General features: G+C 40.6%; 1 protein-coding gene across 1 annotated transcript; it reads right to left on the bottom strand.

The window, feature by feature from the left end:
* Positions 1 to 352: 352 nt before the first annotated feature.
* On the bottom strand, positions 353 to 8,675 carry LOC149832158 (disease resistance protein L6-like). Its single transcript, XM_090014342.1, has 5 exons — positions 8,001 to 8,675; positions 6,320 to 7,415; positions 3,710 to 4,003; positions 1,451 to 2,971; positions 353 to 1,087 (listed from the first exon to the last, which is right to left on the bottom strand). The coding sequence occupies exons 1-5, from the start codon at positions 8,621 to 8,623 to the stop codon at positions 485 to 487; spliced, it is 4,137 nt and encodes a 1,378-aa protein (XP_089870468.1). The 5' UTR covers positions 8,624 to 8,675; the 3' UTR covers positions 353 to 484.
* Between the last annotated feature and the right edge of the window lie 12,579 nt (positions 8,676 to 21,254).

Below are 21,254 nucleotides of genomic sequence, written 5' to 3'. Positions count from 1 at the left end.
CACACAAAAAATGTATTTTGTCAAATTACATGACCTGTCCTGCACCGGATGGGAAAGGGCACTTGTCTAGGGCTGGTAAATGAGCTGAACCGAATAGAGGGTGTGAGCTGAACCGAGCTCAACTTGAACTCATGAAAAGCACGAGCTAAAGGAGACAAACAGGAGCAAGTTTATTTACAAAAGAAACTGTATCTTTTAAAAGTTAAAAACAATAAAATTTAGATCCTAAGCCAACTACACCAAGCTCAAACTAACTCATTTACAAAATAAAACTTATAAGCAATAAGATTTGAACCCCACTTGCCCGACAAACACTTCATAGATTTTCATTCTATAATATAAAATATAAGCAAAACATATTTATTACTGACCGACCTGATGTAGCATATAAAGTTTAGCACCTCTGTGCCGGTATTGTTCCTTAATAGAAAAACTTGGAAGTACAAGAAACCCATCTAATGCAGACTAAGATGGCCCAACTAGTTTAACCAGCCCTTCCTCCTCGCTTGGTATACTCATCCTCGCTTAGAATAAAGTTTCTTGGTATCTGATGCAGACTAAGATGCCGGTATTGTTCCTTCGGTTGTATGCTCATCCTCTCCATTCTGCCTCGGTTGAAATAAAGTTTGATCTTACAATACCACGTGGTTGAAGGAGAACCTGAATCCGCTGGTGCATCATATTGAGGAGGACTAACATTCTCACAATGAAAATCTCCCCACAACAGGAGACCCCGATCGATTGACACATGAATCATCCTGTGGCCATTTCTTCTTATCTCATCATTCCCTTCAAGTAGGACCACGTCAGGTATCTCAGACCAACTGGCCAGCTTCTCGTACAAAGAGCCAACTCGACAAGTGCATTCAGAGATCAAACGACCTTCTACCACCTCTTCAACGTGGACAGCCATCCCCTGCAGTTCTTCAAAGCGCCCTCTCGTTTCCAAGTAAAGGCAGCAACCACAAGCGATGTCTTCGTTGAACCGTCTGGAAAGGGGAAAAGAGAGCCGTGCATTGCTGGATCCCTCAACACTCATCAGACTTCCAGAAATAGAAAACGAAGCCATGCTTTCAAAGTCGGCCTCCTGAGCAGAGATGTGAGCATGACTCAGTAAACAAATCTAATGGACATGGATCAGGCCGAAATGACACTTACCGATTTATTGAAAAAAACAATTCCTTTATGTGTTTCATTCATTTCTTACTCCATTTCTTTTATTTTTTGAATGCTCATGTTTTTTTAATATTTTTTAAAATATCAAAAACCGATTCAAAAGTATTGGATCCAATTTAGTTCAAGCCAACTTTCAAAATCATTTTGAAAAACTATTCAGTTCAGAAACCGATTATGAAATCAAATTATTTGTTTTAAGCTTCAACACAAAAGTGAAAGTTTCGAGTGAAAACAAATACAGATGCATTTTTCCAAACAAAGGAAAAGACCTTACCATAATTCTGTCCCTTAAAGAATCAGAAAGTCTACTACATCCTCTCAGATCCAATTCCATCAGGCGATTCAAGCTTTCAACGCCACTTATATCAACAAGCTTCTCGCAGCCCCTTAAACGCAATACTTCTAGATGTTTCACTTTCGAAAGATCGGGGATGGTTTCCAAAGCAGAGCAGTGTCGTGCCTGAAGTATGACCAAGGAAGGAGGAAGCTGAGGTAGAGATTGAAGTCTACTACATCCTGTGAGAAACAGGTAGTACAAGTTGTTCAAACTCTCAAGGCCACGAACTTCGACAAGCTTCTTGCAGCCCTCTAAATCCAATGTATACAACTTCTTCAAGTTTGAAACATCCAATATGATATCGATAGCAGGGCAATCCGATGCCAAAAGTTTGACTAGAGAAGGGGGAAGTTTAGGGAGAGCAGATTGAAGGCTTCTGCATCCTTCGAGAATCAATTCTTCCAAGCAATCCAAACTTTCAAGGCCACGAACATCGAGAAGCTTCTTGCAGTCCTTTAAATCCAATGTACTTAACTTCTTCAAGTTTGAAACATCTAATATGATATCCAAAGCAAGGCAATCCGAAACGAAAAGTTTGACTAGAGAAGGGGGAAGTTCAGGGAGAGATTGAAGGCTACTACATCCTACGAGAACCAATTCTTCTAAGCAATTCAAACTTTCAAGGCCACGAACATCGACAAGCTTATCACAGCCCCCTAAATCCAATCTACGCATCTCCTTCAAGTTTGAAACATGTGATATCATTATCAAAGAAGTGCAACCACGTGCATCAAGCTCACGTAGGGAAGGAGGAAGTTGCGGCAGGATTTTGAGCTTATCACACCAATTCAAGGACAATATTTCAAGATTTTTCAAGGACCCAATGGATTCAGGCACCTCTTGAATGGCTGTTCCGTCTAAATGAAGAAACCTTAGATTCTTTAAATTGCCGATTGAATCGGGCAAAGCCACAAGTGAGCCACAGTATTCAGCATGTAGTTCTTCCATATTGGTCAAACGCCCAATGGATTCAGGTATTCTCTCTATTTTAGTAGTATTCATTCTGAGGTTTCTCAAAGATTTCAAGCTTCCAATCCATTCTGGGAGCTCTGTAAGTGAACCACACGAATCTAAAGAGAGTAAACTGAGGCTCTCCAGGTGTGACATGGAATCGGGAAGAGCTATAATTTTTTTTGTAAAATCTAAGGTGAGTTGCTTCAATGATTTCAGATCCCCCAACTGTTTTGGCAAAATTGAAAAAGCATAGCAGTGCTCAAGGTCAAGTCTTTCAAGAGAACTCAACTGACAAACACTGGCAGGTAGCTCCTCTAGTTTCACGCAGCTTCTCATACTCAAGCATGTCAAACTCTTGAGATGCCCAATAGATTCATGAACCTTGGTCAATTCACGACATTCATCAAATATCAATTTCTCTAGCCGCGGCATGCTAGTAAAATCAGGAGTAATGGTGAGCTGCCTGCACCCATTCAGATCAAGGACTCTCAATTTGTCAAAGACCTGCAAATAATTAATCTTTTGTAAGAAGAGTGTCCATCAAAAGTAAAAGTAGTGTGACGAATCTCGCTCTCAAGAAAACCCAAGCTAGGAAAATCTTGCATTGAACTAAAAAGATTTTGTTTTTTATAAGAAAAATCTCCATAATATATCAGCATATATAAAAATACATAAATATATATAAACAAATAAAACTATAAATAATAATACAAATTATAATAATTTTATTCTATCTCATTAATGTCACAACCATATTCACAATTATCACCAAATTTTTGAAAAATATGAAGATAGATTGTGATATTTCCGATCAAATTTAAGTTGTAACTGAACAAATGCAATATTTTCCAAATATCACCTGTTTTAAAAATAATGTGTTTTAACAAAATGTTAACACTATTGAAACACTTTTGCCTAGTTTTTTTATTATTTGTATTTATATTTTAGTTAATATATTTTCTATATTAACATAACCAATACTTCTTGAGATCCTCCTGAGAAAAATGTGTTTTTTCAAAATATCACAAGATTTTCCCTCACTCATATTTTCCTGAGAATAATAATTGTGATTATGCTCAAAAATAAAAAATAAAAAATAAAACTTAGCATTTTGAAACTATCACACCTTTAGGATGGTATTTGCTTTTTAAAATGTAACGACATAATCATAATATTTTGAAAATATTGGGATACTTATTTGATAGAATGAACAAAAAAGAAAAGCACCCAGCGCTTGCTTACCTTGAGCCCACATCCTTGTTGGTTCCAGACTTTGGTTATATTGCAGCCAGGTAATTCGACGACAACAGTTTTCTCAAGATGAAAATCACATGGTAGTGACTCCAGGGGACAGTTTTCCCATTGCAACCATTTGATTTGCTTCGGCAAGTGCTTATATTCACCTTCAAATGTGGCGCCACTCACATGAAGAAGTCTAAGTTTAGACATTTCTTTAAAAGAGTCTGTGGTCAAACATCTCTTTTCGTCCCATGGATAGTGCTGGGGAAAGGCAATGCCTTCAACATTCCTTGTTCCCTATGAGAAAGAGAGAAACCAACATAGTATGGAAAACAAAATTCAATTTGAGACGGGTTATAATCTGACCCAACTCTCTCTCTCTCTCTCTCTCTCTCTCTCTCTCTCTCTCTCTCTCTCTATATATATATATATATATATATATATATATATATATATATGCTCCAATCTCCTAGGATCCAAAATTTAATCAACATTATTTTACACATTTTTCTGAACTTAAAAAAGCAGTATATGTAAATGAAAAAAATGATGGAACACCTCATGTTTCCTTTGGTCACAGCTGAGAATGTAGACGCTTGAGAAAGTAAAAAGGTAGATGCTGTGATTGTGAATCATAACATCAAACTTGTGACCTACTTTGACAAGATTCAAGGCAACATCAGGTAAAAACAGTCACAATCATAACTTCTACTTTTTCATGTTCCACTAACTTTGAAAAAGTATTGTGGTTGTAATTTACAATCAAAATTAAACCTGTGATTTTGCAACTTTCACAGGTTTCTTGTGATTCTAAATCACATTTTTGAACTTTCATAGGGGCATTGCAAATTGCAAACATGCAAAAAACGTAACCCATGAATGTTGAAGCCTCAAAACTCGTGAAAGTTTTACACAAGTCTGAGGGTGTATTGTATAAAACTTTCACAAGCATTAATGCTTAGCTGTGAATGTGTTAAGGTAATGACATGACATGACACGTTCTTATGATAGATTTTCATACAAGTCAAATTCACAACCTAAAAGCAAACGCGAGAAAGTTAATGCTTGAGAATGTGAATCACATAAATCGCTTTCACAAGGACAAAACTTTTACAGCTACAGTAACCTGTAATAAAAACAAACATGCCCTGAAATAGCCTTTTGATGATATCATTCTCAATGTGAAACAAAATATTAAACATGCTTTATAGACTAGATAAGAGCGCTGAGGAGACATGTCCATGGTGAGTACAGTCACAGCCTTGGAGAATGTTTTGTTGTCAGAGTTCCTTATAATGAAAAACTAATCCTTTGGCCCAAGCAAACAAGAGAAATCCTTTGAAAAAAAAAATCTCAATATTCCTCAAAACTGAACCATCTAAATCCTATTGACTTGGGCTGCGAAAAAGGCTACCTTGGCCCATTTTCACCGATAGGCTGACTTGCTCGTCTATATTTTACCTGGCTCACCCCGCCCATTGACAGGTTTCTGACTGCTTGATTGACCCAATGGATGGTCACCAGACTGGGCTGAATTTAGAAAACGAGGGTCCAGCCTGGCCCATTCAGTCTGGACCACGGGCATCCAGTGGGATTTTACCCAGTCCGATTCCCACCCTTTTGACTATTAAGTGGCGATTCCAACTTTAAAGCTAAAATTAAGTTTTCATGGAAAACAGTAAGCCAAAGAATTAACAAACATTATAGTTCAACAACTTGCAACAAAATAATCTCTGCAGTTGCACGCAAGAGACAGCCGTGACCACGCTTACTCTCCGAGCCCACCAAGGTACTTTTTCCATTGACTTCCCTTGCATGCACCAACATATTGGTATGAACTTGGTTAAATATGGTGCCTATAATACAAATGTGGCTGAAAACATGGTTGAACCCAAGGTTGCAAGATTAGGAAGTAGAAGCGGAAAATGTTACGAGAAGTGAAAGCAAGAAGCGAGGCATTAAGCAAAGTATTAATTTGAAAGTGAAACAAGAATAAAAAATGAAGTAATATGAGAATTGAATAGGAATCAAACAAGAAGCAAACAAAAACTAAAATAAAATTTGATTATTCTTATATTTCATGAATTTTCAGTAAAAGGAATTAATTTTTTGTAAAAATCTAACAATGATGGTAAGCACATGGAAAGTGAGTGAAAGCCTGAGAGGATGCACATTGAAAACATGAAAAGAAATGTACAAAACACATATAGGAAGTATGAATAATGCATGTGAGAAGCATAGAAGAAGCGTGGAAGAATCGAGATTCTCATGAGGAATCTGAAGCGAGAAGTATCGTGCGTTTTCGAAGCGAGTTTCTGGAAGCATGCTTCCCATCTACTTAAAGAAGCTTTTGGTAACTCTGGTTGAACTAGAACCAACTTCTCCAAGTGAGATGAATTGATTCAGCTCACCTCTAAGGTCAGTTGCCCTAACCCTTTAGAGCACAATAATGAGATCAAATTGGTACAAATTTGACTAGAGTCTTAACACATTGGTGACAAAATTCCAAAGTCGATTCATTGAGTTTTGACATCCTAAATTGGGGCTTAATTGGATGATGCAGAGATGGATAAAACCTAAATCAGGCAATAGATTCAAGAAGTGAGATCTTACTTCAGGATATCCCAATGCTTCAAGTATATCGCTTTCCTCCCACAGTCGGCTTCGCTTGCTCGGATATTTGGGGCACTCATCCTTAACAATCTGTTCACCCATATCTCGAATTTGATCGTGCATTTCAAACCGACCCTCGTTATCGAACTTAATAAGAGACCTGTGTGCTAAGACATCAAGTGCTATGTCTGGGTAGTATTTACAATCTCGCCATATGTGCATCGCATATTCTTTATTACCGTACCGGATAAAGAAACACGCAATGTCCAAAAATATCTCCTTCTCTCTTTCATCCAGTCCATCAAAGCTTACCTTCAACCTTTCATGTATTCCCTTTTCCTGGCGGTCCTTTAATTTATCCAACATGTAATTCCATTTTTCTAGAGTTCTTAAATCAAAAAATTGTGACCCATATACTTCAAGTACCAAGGGCAGTCCACCAGCAACCGATACAACTTCTTGAGAAAGTTGTGCATAATCTTCCATAGGTTCTTTGCTCCCAAATGCATGACAGCTGAAAAGTTGAAGTGACTGCTCAGAATCCAGCACTTCCAGATTATACATCTCATGCTCATTCACTCCCGAGCCACCCAGCAAGCCTCTGTCTCTTGTTGTAATCACAATCCTGCTTTGGTTACAAAACCAGTCTTTGGAACCAGCTAATGCACGAAGCTGCTTCGCATCATTAATATCATCAAGAATAAGAAGCACGATTTTGCATTTAATTCGTTCTTTGATCTTCCTAATGCTATAATCAATATCATTTACTTTGGTGTCGTTGTCACAAGAAATGGCATCCAAGAGCTCCTTTTGCACAGAAGTGATTTCTTTGTCCTTGATGTTGGGGATGAAGATGCACTCTTGAAATTTAGAAGAGATCTTGTCAAAGATGGCCTTTGCGAGGGTAGTCTTTCCTATTCCGCCCATGCCGCAGATTCCAACCATCCGAACATCATCAGCTTCAAGATCTAACTTGTTAATCATATCTTTCAAAGGTTTATCCAGCCCAATAGTGAACTTAGCCACATCAAACAAAGGTCTATCCAATGCCTTTTTGATCCTCTTAACAATAATTTGGATAAGCTTTGCTTCATGCCTGGCATAAGGGGAACAACAAAACAGCCAATTGTTACACGGACAACCAAATTCATATGATAAGAATTTTAAATATGATCTCACTCCTTTTTCTGATAGGAGAACAAGATCTCACTGCTACAAATAAGCACTTTCACCAATAAAAGGGCATCAATGGATGATGGGGTATCGATTAGAAAAGAAAAACTAAAGCACCGGTTAAAAACTAAAGTTGTTAAGAACGATTCACGAATTAAATTGTTTTTCAGAAAGGTTCATAAAATCAGTCTGAATCGAATCAAATTGAATTTACTTCGATTAATATTTTTTTTAAAGAATTTATCTTTATTACAAATTCAGAATATAGAAAGATAAAAAAAAATCAGAATAACTCGGAAATCTTTTATTGAAGAAGTATTAAAAGTACAAAAACGAAGAAAAAGATGGCTTATATGGTTGAAAAAACTGTGAAGAAAATGATGGCATATATAAATTGGCGTTTGAGAATTATATAAAAGTGAAGGAAATAAAAATTTCAAAAATTATTTCACAATAAAATTAAGACATTTTAGACATAGCACTGGAGAGAGAGAGAGAGAGAGAGTACCAATCTGTGTCAGTCCTCAGATTGTAACCGGAAACTTCCCCTGTTACTCTCAACGCCTCCCTCCACTTTTGCACCTCCCCTTGACCCAACTTCTTATTTTCTTGGTGGCGTTTGAATGATGATTCAAATGACCCACTTTGATGCCGAACATCGGTTGGCTCTACATCAAAGAACACGGGAACAGTCGTCTTCCCGCACTCTATGGCCTTGGCAATCTCCTTCAAGCACCACTCTGAATCGGCGTAGCCCTTTGAGAAGATGGGCACGAAGATCTTAGATCTATCGATGTACCCAAATAATTCATCCACCCTCTGACCCTTCAACAACTTCTCATCATCGATGAAGGTGCAAACGCCCTTGTCTCTTAAGGCTTGATAGAGATGGCCAGTGAAACCCTTGCGGGTATCTTCCCCTCTGAAATTGAGAAACACTTCGAACTCTGTTACACCATCTTTTGGTGACGATGGTGAGGATGCGGAAGATGAAGAGTCCTTTGCTTCGCCATCTTGAGAGGCCACCCTTTCGGAGTTTCGTCTTCTAATTATTAATATCAGAGAAAATATCAGAGAAAAGAGTGCCACAGCAGAAACGACGATGGTGGTGAAAGCAGAAGGCATCTTCATTTTGCTTGTGGGTTGGTCGAGAATGGTGAGGAATGGATGCAGAGAAAGGTAAACTGGTAAGGGAGAGAAGAGACTGCTTTTGCTTGTTTTAAAGCAAAAATAATGGGTAATGTCATTAGTCGGCTCGGACTTTCCCACCATATATAATGAGCCGTGAGGGTTGTGTATGTTAGCCCCCCGATGATTCACTGAATCCCACTTCTGTGTTCGGGGCTTTGAACGAGCACCACGTATACAAGCACATGGGACTCGTATTCCTGTGTATGTTGACATAACTTTGCATCGGACTCTGGTGTTGTTGCAAAGACTTAAGTACCTTTTATTGTTATTCTTCTCATAAAGTGATGGTTTAAGAAAATGACAAAAATGCCTTTTATTCAAAAAAGAAAAAACAAATAGTTCAAAAAAAGGACAAACATGTCCTTCATCCAGAAAGTCGAGGATGATGTTGATTCTTCAAAGTCTTCTTCTTTTTCTGTTCAAAAAAAGGACAAACATGTCTTCTTCTTCTTTCTCCGTAAAACACTGTAAAACCCTTTCTCTCTCTAGAGAAGAAATCAAGGGAAACAAAGAGTTCTTCCTGGAGAAGGCCATGAACATCAACTCTCTCACTCTCTCTCATTTCTCTCTCTACTTCTGTGCACATCCAACAGACGATCCTACATTGCTCCATCGTCATCTTCTTCTTCTTCCTTCTTCGTAAAACACTGTAAAACCCTCTCTCTCTGTAGAGAAGAAATCAAGGGAGGTAAAGGGTTCCTCCTGAAGAAGGCCATGAACACCAACCCTCTCACTCTCTCTCCCTTCTCTCTCTAGGTATGTGCCTGATTTAGAGTTTTTGCCCTTACAGGAGGGGGGTCCGGGGGCTCCCCCTCGGCGCGGATCCCGCTGCGCGGTCAGCGGGCGGGGGTCCAGGGGGGCCGCCCCTGGCGGGGGGCTCGGAGGGCAGCGCCCTCTGGACCAAATTTTTTTTGGGCCTTCCAACAATGATTTGTAGTATTATCGGGCTTTCCTACAACAATTTGTAGTATTTGTAGTGTCTTCCGTAAATCGCGAAACGCTATAGCGATTTGTAGTGTCTTCCGTAAATCGCTATAGCGATTTGTAGTGTCTTCCGCAAATCGCTATAGCGATTCGCAAATCGCTATAGCGATTTGTAGTGTCTTCCGCAAATCGCTATAGCGATTTGTAGTGTCTTCCGCAAATCGCAAAACGCTATAGCGATTTGTAGTGTCTTCCGTAAATCGCTATAGCAATTTGTAGTGTCTTCCGCAAATCGCTATAGCGATTTGTAGTGTCTTCCGCAAATTAGGACCAACTTGTCAGAGTCATATCTCCCTAACCGGAGGTCATATTCCAAATCCGTAAAAAATGGTGTCTTCGTTATTGAGTCTAGTTTATTTTTGTAAATTTTCAGCAATTTGTATTGTCATTTCATTCCCCATTTTAACTTCAACGATACATTACAACCACAATCATCAAAAGAAAGATTGCCCAAGCTAAGAGTCACCGTTCTCGCCCTCCTCCTCGACAGCAACCCAGTCGGTGCAGTCGCGCTGAGGATGGTCAGCAGAAGCTCCACCACGTCGTCTTCCTCTTCCTAGCGAGGAGGTCTCAGCGGAGCCGTCGTTCCGGTGACGGGTGTTCTACGAAATGTAAATCCCCTCTTCTGTAAGGGCAAAAGGCCATGAACAGGCTGGGAGGAGCCCTCAGACCCCCCTTCTGTAAGGGTAAAAGCTCTGAATCAGACTCCATAACTCTTCAAGTTGAATGATGCTACCCACACTGGGAGGAGATCTCAGACCCCCCTTTCTGTAAGGGTAAAAACTCTAAATAAGCAGAAATAGAAGGGAGAGAGAGAGTGAGAGTTGAATGATGCTACCCACGCTGGGATGAGCCCCCAAACCCTCCTCCTGTAAGGGTAAAAACTTTGAATCAGGCTCCACAACAGTCAATGTGCAGGTCAGTCGGTGCTTGATGGAGCAATGTATGATCTTCTAATGGATGTGCACAGAAGCAGAAATAGAAGGGAGAGAGAGAGTAAGAGGGTTGATGTTCATGGCCTCCTCCAGGGGAGATTTCTTTCTCGGATAATCCTGCAGTGCAGAGACTGGGTCTTAAATAATCATCTTCGGGGCACTTAAGTCTTTACAACCACTCATTTTCAAGAGCCGTCATTTTTTTTTTTGCACCAATGGAGGAGAGGGTACTTAAGTCTTTGCAATCGCATCAAACTCCAACGCTAATTAATGCTGACAAACATGGGGATACGAGACGCACATGCTTACATACGTGGTGCTCTTTGGGACCCCCGATCATGAGATGTAGCTAACTGCCCTGTTCGGGGGGGAACATATAACCTGCTTCGTAATGAGTCCCATAGCAAGTCAAGGACCAAGGTGGATGTGTGTTCCATTTAAATGAACTGCACCAGACCCGGGTCCGTTGTGCTTTAATTTGCTATGATAAAGGCTCAGCCAGGCCCGCTTTTAACCCAGAAGCCTAACCAAGTCCTGGCCTGCTCTGGGTTAAACAATAAGGCTAGAAGTTCAGGTAAATGGGTTTAGGATCAGGCCCATATCTTACCAGTGGATATCAGGCAGCTGACCCTATTGCATATGGTTTAGATCCAATATGGGTCCATTTAACCATTCTATTTCTACACTTTGAGAATGGGTCCAAACTGATCCAGACTAATTCTTCTGTGTTATAAACTGCAATGGAATGACATTGCCTTTGCATGAGTTCATGGTTTTATGCTTGCACATCTGATCCAGACTAATTCTTTTTATTGTTAATATCAGAGAAAAGAGATCCACAGCAGAAATGAAGATGGTGGTGAAAGCAGAAGGCATCTTCATTTTGCTTGTGGGTTGGTCTAGAATGGTGAGGAATCGATGCAAACAACAGCTAGTGTGGGAGGAAGATTTGTGAATTGGGATCACTTTAATATGACGCTCAATAGAACCTATCCAAGCAACAGCTAAGATCGATAAAAGTTATCACTTGGATGAGGACTGGTCCTATGTGCTCAAATGCATCAATTGGATGGTCATGATCCTGGGGTGATTGGTTCCTCTTACCCCCCCTGTAGGAGGGTGTGAATACATTTATATTTTCACTTTGTTTCATTTGTAAACATAAATGTATCAGTTAAAAGAGGTCGGAGTAGGCTCATAAAGACTTGGTTGGAGATGATAGAAAAGGATATGAATGCTTTGGACCTCACAGAGGACATGACATTGGATATAAATGATTGGAGGAGAAAGATTGATGTAGATTGATGTGGAAGACCCATAATGATTTTCTTTGTTGGTTCCGACCCCAATTGCTTTGGGATGAAGGCATAGTTGTTGTTGTTGTTTCATTTGTAAATTAGGGGCCAAAAATGAGTTTGGGTTTGATTGGATTGGAACTTGACTAAGAGCCAACTCTTTTTTTAAATTACACTCAATAGGAGTATCTGCTTGCCAATAGGGATCAAATTAGAAACTGTCTAGCGAGATGCTCTCAGATTTGGTTCAACACTCAAACATTTTATTCTCCACTTTGGTTTGGATCCTTGTAAGGTTGCGGTAAAATTCATCCCTCTTACCCATCACCTTTATTAGTAAAGTATAATCTTGTGATATTTTAAAAAAAAAATACAAAACATCTGTGGTAAACATTAGTTTATTTAAAATTTAAAAATATCAAGAAAAGTACAAAAGAATTGAGTTCTAGTCGAATGAAATATGATTGCACAAAAAAATTTGTGTATTAAGCACCCGATAGCCCTCCATCAGGTCTTGGGTCCCACACCTGGTAGGTCTGTCAGCACCATATTGCACAAAGCTGATTTGTCATTATGCTTGGAAAGCAAGCATGGTTTATCTTAAGCTATAGGGTTGTCATTGGATCAAGTTTGTATGGGTTACCTGACCCAACCGGAACATGAATTTCTGACTATAGACATAAAAAGTACCAACCCAGAATATTCCGGTTGACCCAAACCTGACCGAGCAATATGCAGGCTGGTTTGGGTTATATGAAATTTGTCGGCACCTGCCAAACACAGCTTTTTGGCCGGAACCGGACTTGAGTGTTTATATGTATCTTTAAGAAAAGTAAACTTCTAAAATATACAGGTCTGGGTTTGGAATTTCAATTTTGTGACCCAACAAAACCTGAACCCAAACCCAAACCTGACAATTTGTTATTTGGGTACACCCTGTTGGGTCTGGTACCTGCTATTGACATCCTGATTCAACATGGTCAATTTGATAGAAATTTAGGCCATGTTTTATCAATGGAAAGCATGATATGCAGATCTTAAAATTTTGTTTTTTTAGATGTTAACTTTGAATTGCCAAAAAAATTCGGAACACAAGTAAAATTCTGGCAATTCGAATGCTGATCTTTACTACTATGAAGCAATTAGATTACTTCTACGAGGTCAGATTAGATTAAATCAAATTGCAGCAATCTCACACTTTCACCAAAGCAATTAGATTACTTATGGATGACAGGTAGAGTCGGATTTTGGTATGAGCTTAGGCATGTTAAACATTTCCACCAAAAAGAAAAGTGTTAAATGTAAGAGGTGATCTACTAATCTCACACTTTCACCAAAAGTAAAAATTAAGAACTACTTTTGAACAAAGATCCAAGATTTTATTGTTTTTGACATTTCCAACACTCAGTTTTTTGCTCCTCCAACTCATTTGCAGACTTGGTTGGATCCCTCAATTCTTGAGAAGCTCCACTACTGCTGACCATCCATCTCGAAATGTCAAGACATAGACGGTTGTTTACTTGCCCACCATGAAGGGACGCTGCATATATAATGTGAAGTCTAACTAAGACTCTAAAGTGCAGCGCGCTAGTCTTTTGATTTTTTTTTTTAAAGGCAAGCTAGGGTTAGGCAGACCCATACCAGTTATACAATTATGCCATTGGGTTTTGAACCTGCAACGTCCCAACTTCTACTAGACAAGCTGGGATTAGTCTCCAGGATTCACATCCACCAGCTTTTTTATTTTTTCATAATTACAAAAGACCTCATTATTCTTGAAAGAACACCACCAATAATAGAGCTCTCCCACCTCTCACTTATCTTCATCTGCATTATTGATCGTATATATTGGAAGTTGTTGCAAACACCAAAAGACTAGTCTGAGATGTGCTAGTTTTGACACATTCGGTTTGAATGGTCTAGTCTAGAGGCTTCCACTGTGCAGTCACGGGTATTTTGAGACCAAGAGAAGTGTGAAATTACAACAAACTTGTATCAATTTCTCAAAAGTACTTGAACAGATTCTAGGCCGTTCAACAATATTGGGAGTGATGAATATGGTGAGGCTCGTAATGCCATTTAATTCTCATATCTGATATTTCTTGGAACCTCCATAATTAAATCTCATTAATGATTTTGCCCACCAATTTATTTCTTACCCAAATACACCCACAACTACAAAGTGAGTCATTAAGTCTTTGTAGGATGACCATATATCGTACAAAAATACTAAAAAAAGTAGGGAAACCATACCGCTTAAGAATGTTCAATTATTAACTAAATTAATTATTATGATGCAGACCCACTTTTTACTTGTAATTTCACGAAGATAATGATATTTTTTGTATTTTCTGATATAGTCCCATATATAGTCAAATAAGAACATTGGGTTATTCTCCCTCGCACACACCTATAGAAAATTGTTTTAAAGTATTCTAAAATTCTTATTTTTGTGGTTATTCATCAAAAATATATGAATGTTCTTTGTATATGTTGTCAACTTCGTTCCACCTGCCATTAAATATTGGGAACCTATGAATAACCAAAACGGATCATACTCCCAGGTTTGAAATAGTTCTTACTCATATTTTTAGTATATGAATTTGTCGTTAAATCCAAGATACATATATTGACATCTTGATGGAATGGTCTCATTTCATCCTAGTCCAGGACAATTTTGTTGCACCCCTATGGTGTGACAAAAGTGTCAAAGTGGGATGCAAAGACCCTTTGAGTCCCTCTTTGGCAGGACACCCATATCATGTCCGGTGTTTGATGCAAGATTAGGGATGTACTAGGCAGAAAGCAATCATTCGGGTTCACTACAAGAAAAACTCTAATTAACGACGAAAATTTATGACAGATTTTTTTCGTCACCAATTTGCGACAGATTAGCTAGAGAAAACTATCCGTCGCTAACATTTGAATCATTTGCAGACTTAGCGACGGAAAAAATTCCGTCAGGAATCCGTCGCGAATTCATGACTGATTCTTAACGGAATAATTCTGTCTCAAATTCCGTCGCAACTTCGCGACCGCTCAACATCAGAAATTTTATGTCTCTACTTCGTCGCACATTTGCGACGGTGTTTGCGACGAAATTTTACCGTCTCTAATTCGTCGCTAAATTTTCCATAAATTCCTAATACGAGCCCCTTTTTCCTTTCTGTTTCTTCAAACACCTGACTGTCGCCCGTCTGCCTCCCGTCGTCCGCCCGCCGCCTGTCATTCTGCCATCGCTCGCCCGCTGCCAAGCAACCTCCCGTCGCTCGTCCGACCGGCGACCTCCCGTCGCCCGCCCGATCGGCACCCATTGACCTCCATTTGCCCGCCCGACGCCCATCGACCTCCTCTTTCTTTCTCGTCCCATTCTCTCTCTCTCTCGTTGCTCCCTCTCTGGGTTTTTCGGCGAGCCCCGTTCGCAGGTAACCATTCCCTTTTCCCTTTGGTGTAGCCGCCTCCTTCCCCCTATGGTTGCCGGAGGGCCAGCAGAGGCCCGACAGCCTCTGTTGGGCCCTCCCCACCCTTATGTAGTCGGGGGGGGGGGCTGGCACAGGCCTCGATCGCCTCTGTCAGGCCCACCCCTTGCCCTTGATCTCTTCGACAAGAAAGGGGGCTCTGTCCCTGTCCTCTTTTTCTCTAGCATGACAGGGGGCTTCGCCCCTGACCTTTCGAATGCCGACACCCCCCCCCCCCTGTCCTCTTGACTTTGCCGACAGGGGGCCCCATGTCCTCTTGACTTTGCCAATAGGGGCCCCCCTGTCCGCTGTTGAAGAATGATCGGCACAGGGAGAAACCCCCTGCCCTTTTGTTTTCCCTGGCATGGGGTGGCTTCGCCCCCCTCTCCTCGATAATTTCGACAGGGGGCGAAGCCCCTCTGCCCCTTGTCTTTTTTGCCCGACAGAGGGTGAATCCCTCTGCCAGGAAATTTTGCCCGGCAAGGGGCGGATCCCTCTGCCAGGAAATTTTGCCCGGCAAGGGGCGGATCCCCCTGTCGGAAAATTTTGCCTCAGCAGGGGGCGAAACCCCCTGCCTCATGATTGATACGGGAGGGGGCGAGGCCTCCCTGCCTTGACTTTACTTCCGATAGGGGCAGCGCCCCTGTCTGTCTCGCGTTCACCAGAGGGTTGTGTCTCTCTGTCCGGGCTCGTTTCCGATAGGGGGCGTCACCCTCCTTGTTATCGGGTAATAAATTTCATTTTAACATAGAGTCTCTTGCAGATTTCTCAACGGATTCCGCTTGTGCCCCGCCATCTGTGGTAAGTAAGTGACAAAAGCAATGCAAATCTGGTAAATACATAGGATACCACATCGGTGGTAGAATAAAGTATTTATTATGACAGAATAATTACCAAATGTTACCCCTTACATCTCATTCTTAGGATTTTCTTGGCAAAGAAGAATCTCATAGAAAAAGTAAATATTTATGTTATTATGGAGAAATCATATATAATTGTTTCCCTATGTAAGATTTAAAATTTTAAGAAAATATATGAAAACATAAAAAACCAAATATTACAAATTAAAAACATAATAATATGATAATATCATGGTAGCCCACAATATTCTGATTAGCAATCATATTTGTTTTTTTAGGTTTTTGAGAATATCACAATAAAATCATGGTTTCTTTAAAATGTTATGGATATTTGTGATTGTATATACATGTGCTCAAGTGCGCGCGCGCACGCACACACACACACACACACACACACACACACAGAGAGAGACGAAAGAAGATCAACATTACCACTCATGAAAATCAACAAAATGTTGAACCCATGAACAAAACAAGATAGAAAACAAAAATAAACAATAGAAAAATAAGAAGCTAAAGAAAAAGAAACTACATACAGATAGCAACAAACAACAAACAAAAAAGCCAAGCTCAACCAGGATCTGCTGGATTAGAAGGAACCACCGATGAGTGAACGTTGATAAGAGGGAAGCAGAGGTCTCTAAGATGCATATGTAGAATCACATATATATCAACTAGGATTTTATGGACAAGATTATTAAGGACGACCGAAATTTGACGAAAAATAGCATCATTGCGTGCCATCCAAACAAACCACCAAGTGGTAAGCAACCACGTTTTTCAGATCACTCTGCACCGCTTGCATCGTCTAATTCCAACAAGGCCTAGGAGCATATCAAGCGCGAAAGACTCCTCTTTCACAATTACGTTCGGAGATCTCCACATCCTATTAAATAGGGTCACAAAGATTGGGCAGGACTAGAATAAATGAGATGTAGTTTCTTCAACAGCTTGACAAAGCACACACCAGCTAGGAAACTGAAAACCCAACTTCTTTAAATAACTGTGAGTCTGAACCCTATCATGCAAAATTAACCAAGCCAAGACCTGAGATCTTGGGGAAGGGCCCTTAGCCCATAACACACACTCAGGGAAACCAATCTGCCCCCGGGGAAAGCAATGATCTATACACTTTGTGGGTGTGGAATGCACCATTTGGCGCAATTACCCATTGCAACCACTGATCATAATTTCTCGCATCCCCAATTTGATCTCTAAAGAATGATAAGGCTCTCAGCCACATGCTTCGCAAGTGCTAGATCGCCAACCTCTGGGTTCCATGACGAAAAAGAGATAAATCAAGAGCATCATATTTAGCATGAAGCAAACGAGCACATAGAGAACCGGGTTGATGGGCCATCCAACATTGCTTGGCCACAAGAGCAATACTCCTCTGTTTTGGAGAAAAAACACCTAAGCCAACCATACGCCTAGGTAACACCATCGTTTGCCAACCAACCAAATGGCGCTAACCCTGGAGTTGACACCCAGATCAAAGAAAATCTGCCATTAAACGACAAATTTGCTTCTCAACACCCATAGGCATCACGAACATTGACATAAAAGATTCAGGGATAGAAGAAAGAACATGTCTGATTAAAGTCAGACGGACAACGATGGAGAGATAAGATGCCTGACATGAAAAGATCTTGTTTTTCACTTTTTGAATAGTTAGAGCCCAAGGAGCGGAGAAGAGGGACTTCACTTGTAACGGCATGCCCAAATACGTCATCGACAACTCAGAGATTGTGCAATTTAAAATTTGTTGTCCCGCTGCAAATATAGAATACTCAATATTGAACATAGTAAGAGAGCATTTGCTATCATTTAAGGAAAGCCCAGAAAGAGAGAGAAAGAATTGGAGAATAAGTTTGAATCTAAGCATCTGTTGCACGTTTACTTACCCAAAAATAATCATATCATCAACATAAATAAGAATATGGTTCGAGAAATCCAGAACATCTAAAGGATCAATTAGACGCTTCTCCGCAGCATGCTTAAGCAACACCACGAGACCCTCAACAATGGCATTGAACAACAAGGGCAAGAGAGAGCAGCCTTGCCATAATCCATGCCCTAACTTGATCTGGCTGCCTCTAATGCCATTAATCTTAATCATAGTCTGAGCATTAGATACTAATTCCCTCACCCACCCAGAAAAATGATGACCAATGCCAAAATTGGATAACATTTGAAATAAGAAGGGCCAATGGACAAAATCAAAGGCTTTATGAAAATCTAATTTAAGAAAAAAATAGGGCTGACCACTGAAATGTTTATGATTGTATATACATGCACTCAAGTGTGTGCACACACAGAGAGCCGAAAGAAACATCAACATTACTAAGGCAGGGGATCAACAAAAAGTTGAGCCCGCAAAAAGAAAAAAACAACAATAGACTCAAAAGAAAGGGCTGAAAGCACGAAAGCAAAACATAAAAGTAGATGAACACAAAGATCAGCCAGGGTCTTGAGGAAGAGAAGGCGGTTGAAGGGGGTGGATAACATGGGAAGAGAGGCGCAGAATTACATACACGTCAACCAAGATGCAATGGACGAGCTTATTGAAGGCAACCAGAATTTGACGAAAGATCTCATTATTGCGAGTCATCCACACAGCCCACCAGGAAGTAAGAAGCCAAGTTCTCTAGATCAGCCTTTGCCGCTTACAATTGTGAACCCCACAGAAGGTCAAGCGCAAAGGATTCCTGTCTCACGATGACTTTAGGCTGATTTCACGTACTTTTAAAGAGATCCACAAAGATTGGGCATGCCCAAACCAGATGGTAGGTGGATTCTTCTGTCGCTTGGCAAAGGACGCACCTACTCGGATACTGAAAACCCACCTTTTTAAGAAAGTTGTTTGTTTGTACCCTATCATGTAAAATTAACTAGGCTAAGAACCGAGAGTGGGGAGTTGGGCCATTAGCCCATAAAAGATGCTCAGGAAGTCAGTCATCCCTAGGTGAAAGAAGAGACCGATACAGAGTTTTGGTGCAAAAAATGCCGCTAGGGATAATTGTCCATTGAAAAAACTGTGCATCAGGATCGAGATCACCATCTTACATGAGGACAAAAGACATGGCCTTAAGCCACATACGATGCAAGTGAGAGATATGAAGCCTGCGGGGACGACGACTATAATGGACCACCTCAAGCGAACCGTACTTAGCATGAAGCAAAGAAATACACGAATTGCCTGGATGGTACACCATCCAGCATTGTTTCACGATGGGAGCAATACTCTTTAGTCTGGAAGCGAAGATCCCTAGACCAGCCAAACGCCTTGGTAACACCAACAAGCTCCATCCAGCCAATTAGCGCTTAGTCTGAAGTTGGCAACCAGACCAAAAAAAATCCACCATCAAATTGGAGAGCTTCTTCTCCACACCCTTGGGCATAAAAAATATGGACATAAAAAATTCTGGGATAGAGGACAAGACATGCCTAATAAGGGTAAGCCGACCGGCGATCAAAAGGTAGAAAGCCTACCAGGAAGAAATTTTGGTCTGGACTTTTTTTATAGTGGTAGTCCAAGCGGCTGAGATGATGTACTTTATTTGTAAATGGAGACCCAGAAAGAAAATAGGTAAATCCAAAGTTGCGCAGCTAAAAATCTGTTGATCGGCGACCACCAAGGAAGGTGGGGCATTGAACATGAACAGACAACATTTACTGTCATTAAGGGATAAACCCGAAAGAGAGAGGAAAAATTAAAGGATGAGCTTGAATCTCAGCGTCTATTGCATGAAAGCGTGGTAAAAAAGGATCATGTCATCAACATAGGTGAGAATATGATGGAAGAATTCCTAGATGCCAATGGGATCAATTATGCCTTTATTCGCTGCCCTCTTGAACAACACCATGAGATCCTCAGAGATGGTGTTAAACAACAAAGGAGAGAGAGGGCAGCTTTGCCGAATACAGCACCCAAGCTTGAAACTGCCTACCTCTTGCTTCGTCAAGCTTAATCACAAAGTTAGCATTTGATACCAGCTCGCTCACCCATCGAGAGAAACGACGACCGATACCAAAGTTGGCAAGCATGTAGAATAAGAAAGGTCAATGAACCGAGTCGAAGGCTTTATGGAAGTCAAGTTTGAGAGAGAAGAAATGTTGGCCGCTGATATGCAAATAGTGAAGAACTTTCGATGCCAAGTTGAAGGAGTGATGAATCCGCATGCGGGGGTAAAAGTGAACTGGGAGTTCGAGAAGATTTGAGTAGCGACGACTCTGAGCCTATTGGCCAAAACCTTAGCAATAATGTGGTAGAGCGCACTCATAACCGAAATCTGACAAAACCTCGAGATATTATATGTTGCCACGTTCTTCAGGATGAGAGAGACAATGGCTAAGTGCGTGTGAATCGGCAACCGACAGTTACAATGAAACTCAGCAAAGACATTGATAACGTCATGCTAAATGCAAGACCAAAAGATACGAAAGAAATCCACGGGAAAGTCGTCGTAGCCAGGAGCTTTCCATCCTGAAAGACGGTTGATAACCGAAATGATTTCAGCATCAGTGAACTTAGATTGTATAGCTTTGGCTTGAGATTGATCAATAACCCATACTAGAAGAGGGCCAATAGTGTCGTTGGCAGAGGTCTGGGCAGCATAAAGGGTCTTGAAATAGTAAGAAACCGCAGGAAGGACATAGTCGGTGGAGTAGCTAATTCCCCCAATGGAGATAAAGGGAATAACATTGACTCGGTAGGAGTGGAAGAAGCTAGTATTGTTGTCACCAGCCGCAAGCCAATACACCCTCGCCTGTTGTTTTCATCAAATTTTATCCTTGATCCGCCATGTTTGCAGAAGCAAAGAAAGCTCGGTGGATCTAGCCTTTAAGCTTTGAAGAGTTGAATCAGAAAGGGAGTCTAAGAAAGACATAGAATGATGAATGGTCGACAACTCTTGCTCCTAGGCATCCATTTGCTAGAATTTACTAATATTATGATTCAAAAGCCAAGCTTTGATGTCGCGATTGAGGTAGAAAAGCTTCTCATGACATCAGATGGATGCCCTGACCGCAATAGAAGG

This window comes from Nuphar pumila, chromosome 7, assembly GCF_984573655.1.
Source record: "Nuphar pumila chromosome 7, dmNupPumi1.hap1.1, whole genome shotgun sequence".
In the NCBI taxonomy this organism is placed as follows: domain Eukaryota; kingdom Viridiplantae; phylum Streptophyta; class Magnoliopsida; order Nymphaeales; family Nymphaeaceae; genus Nuphar; species Nuphar pumila.
The sequence above is the reverse complement of the archived record's forward strand: the minus strand, read 5'-3'. Positions and strand labels throughout refer to the sequence as shown.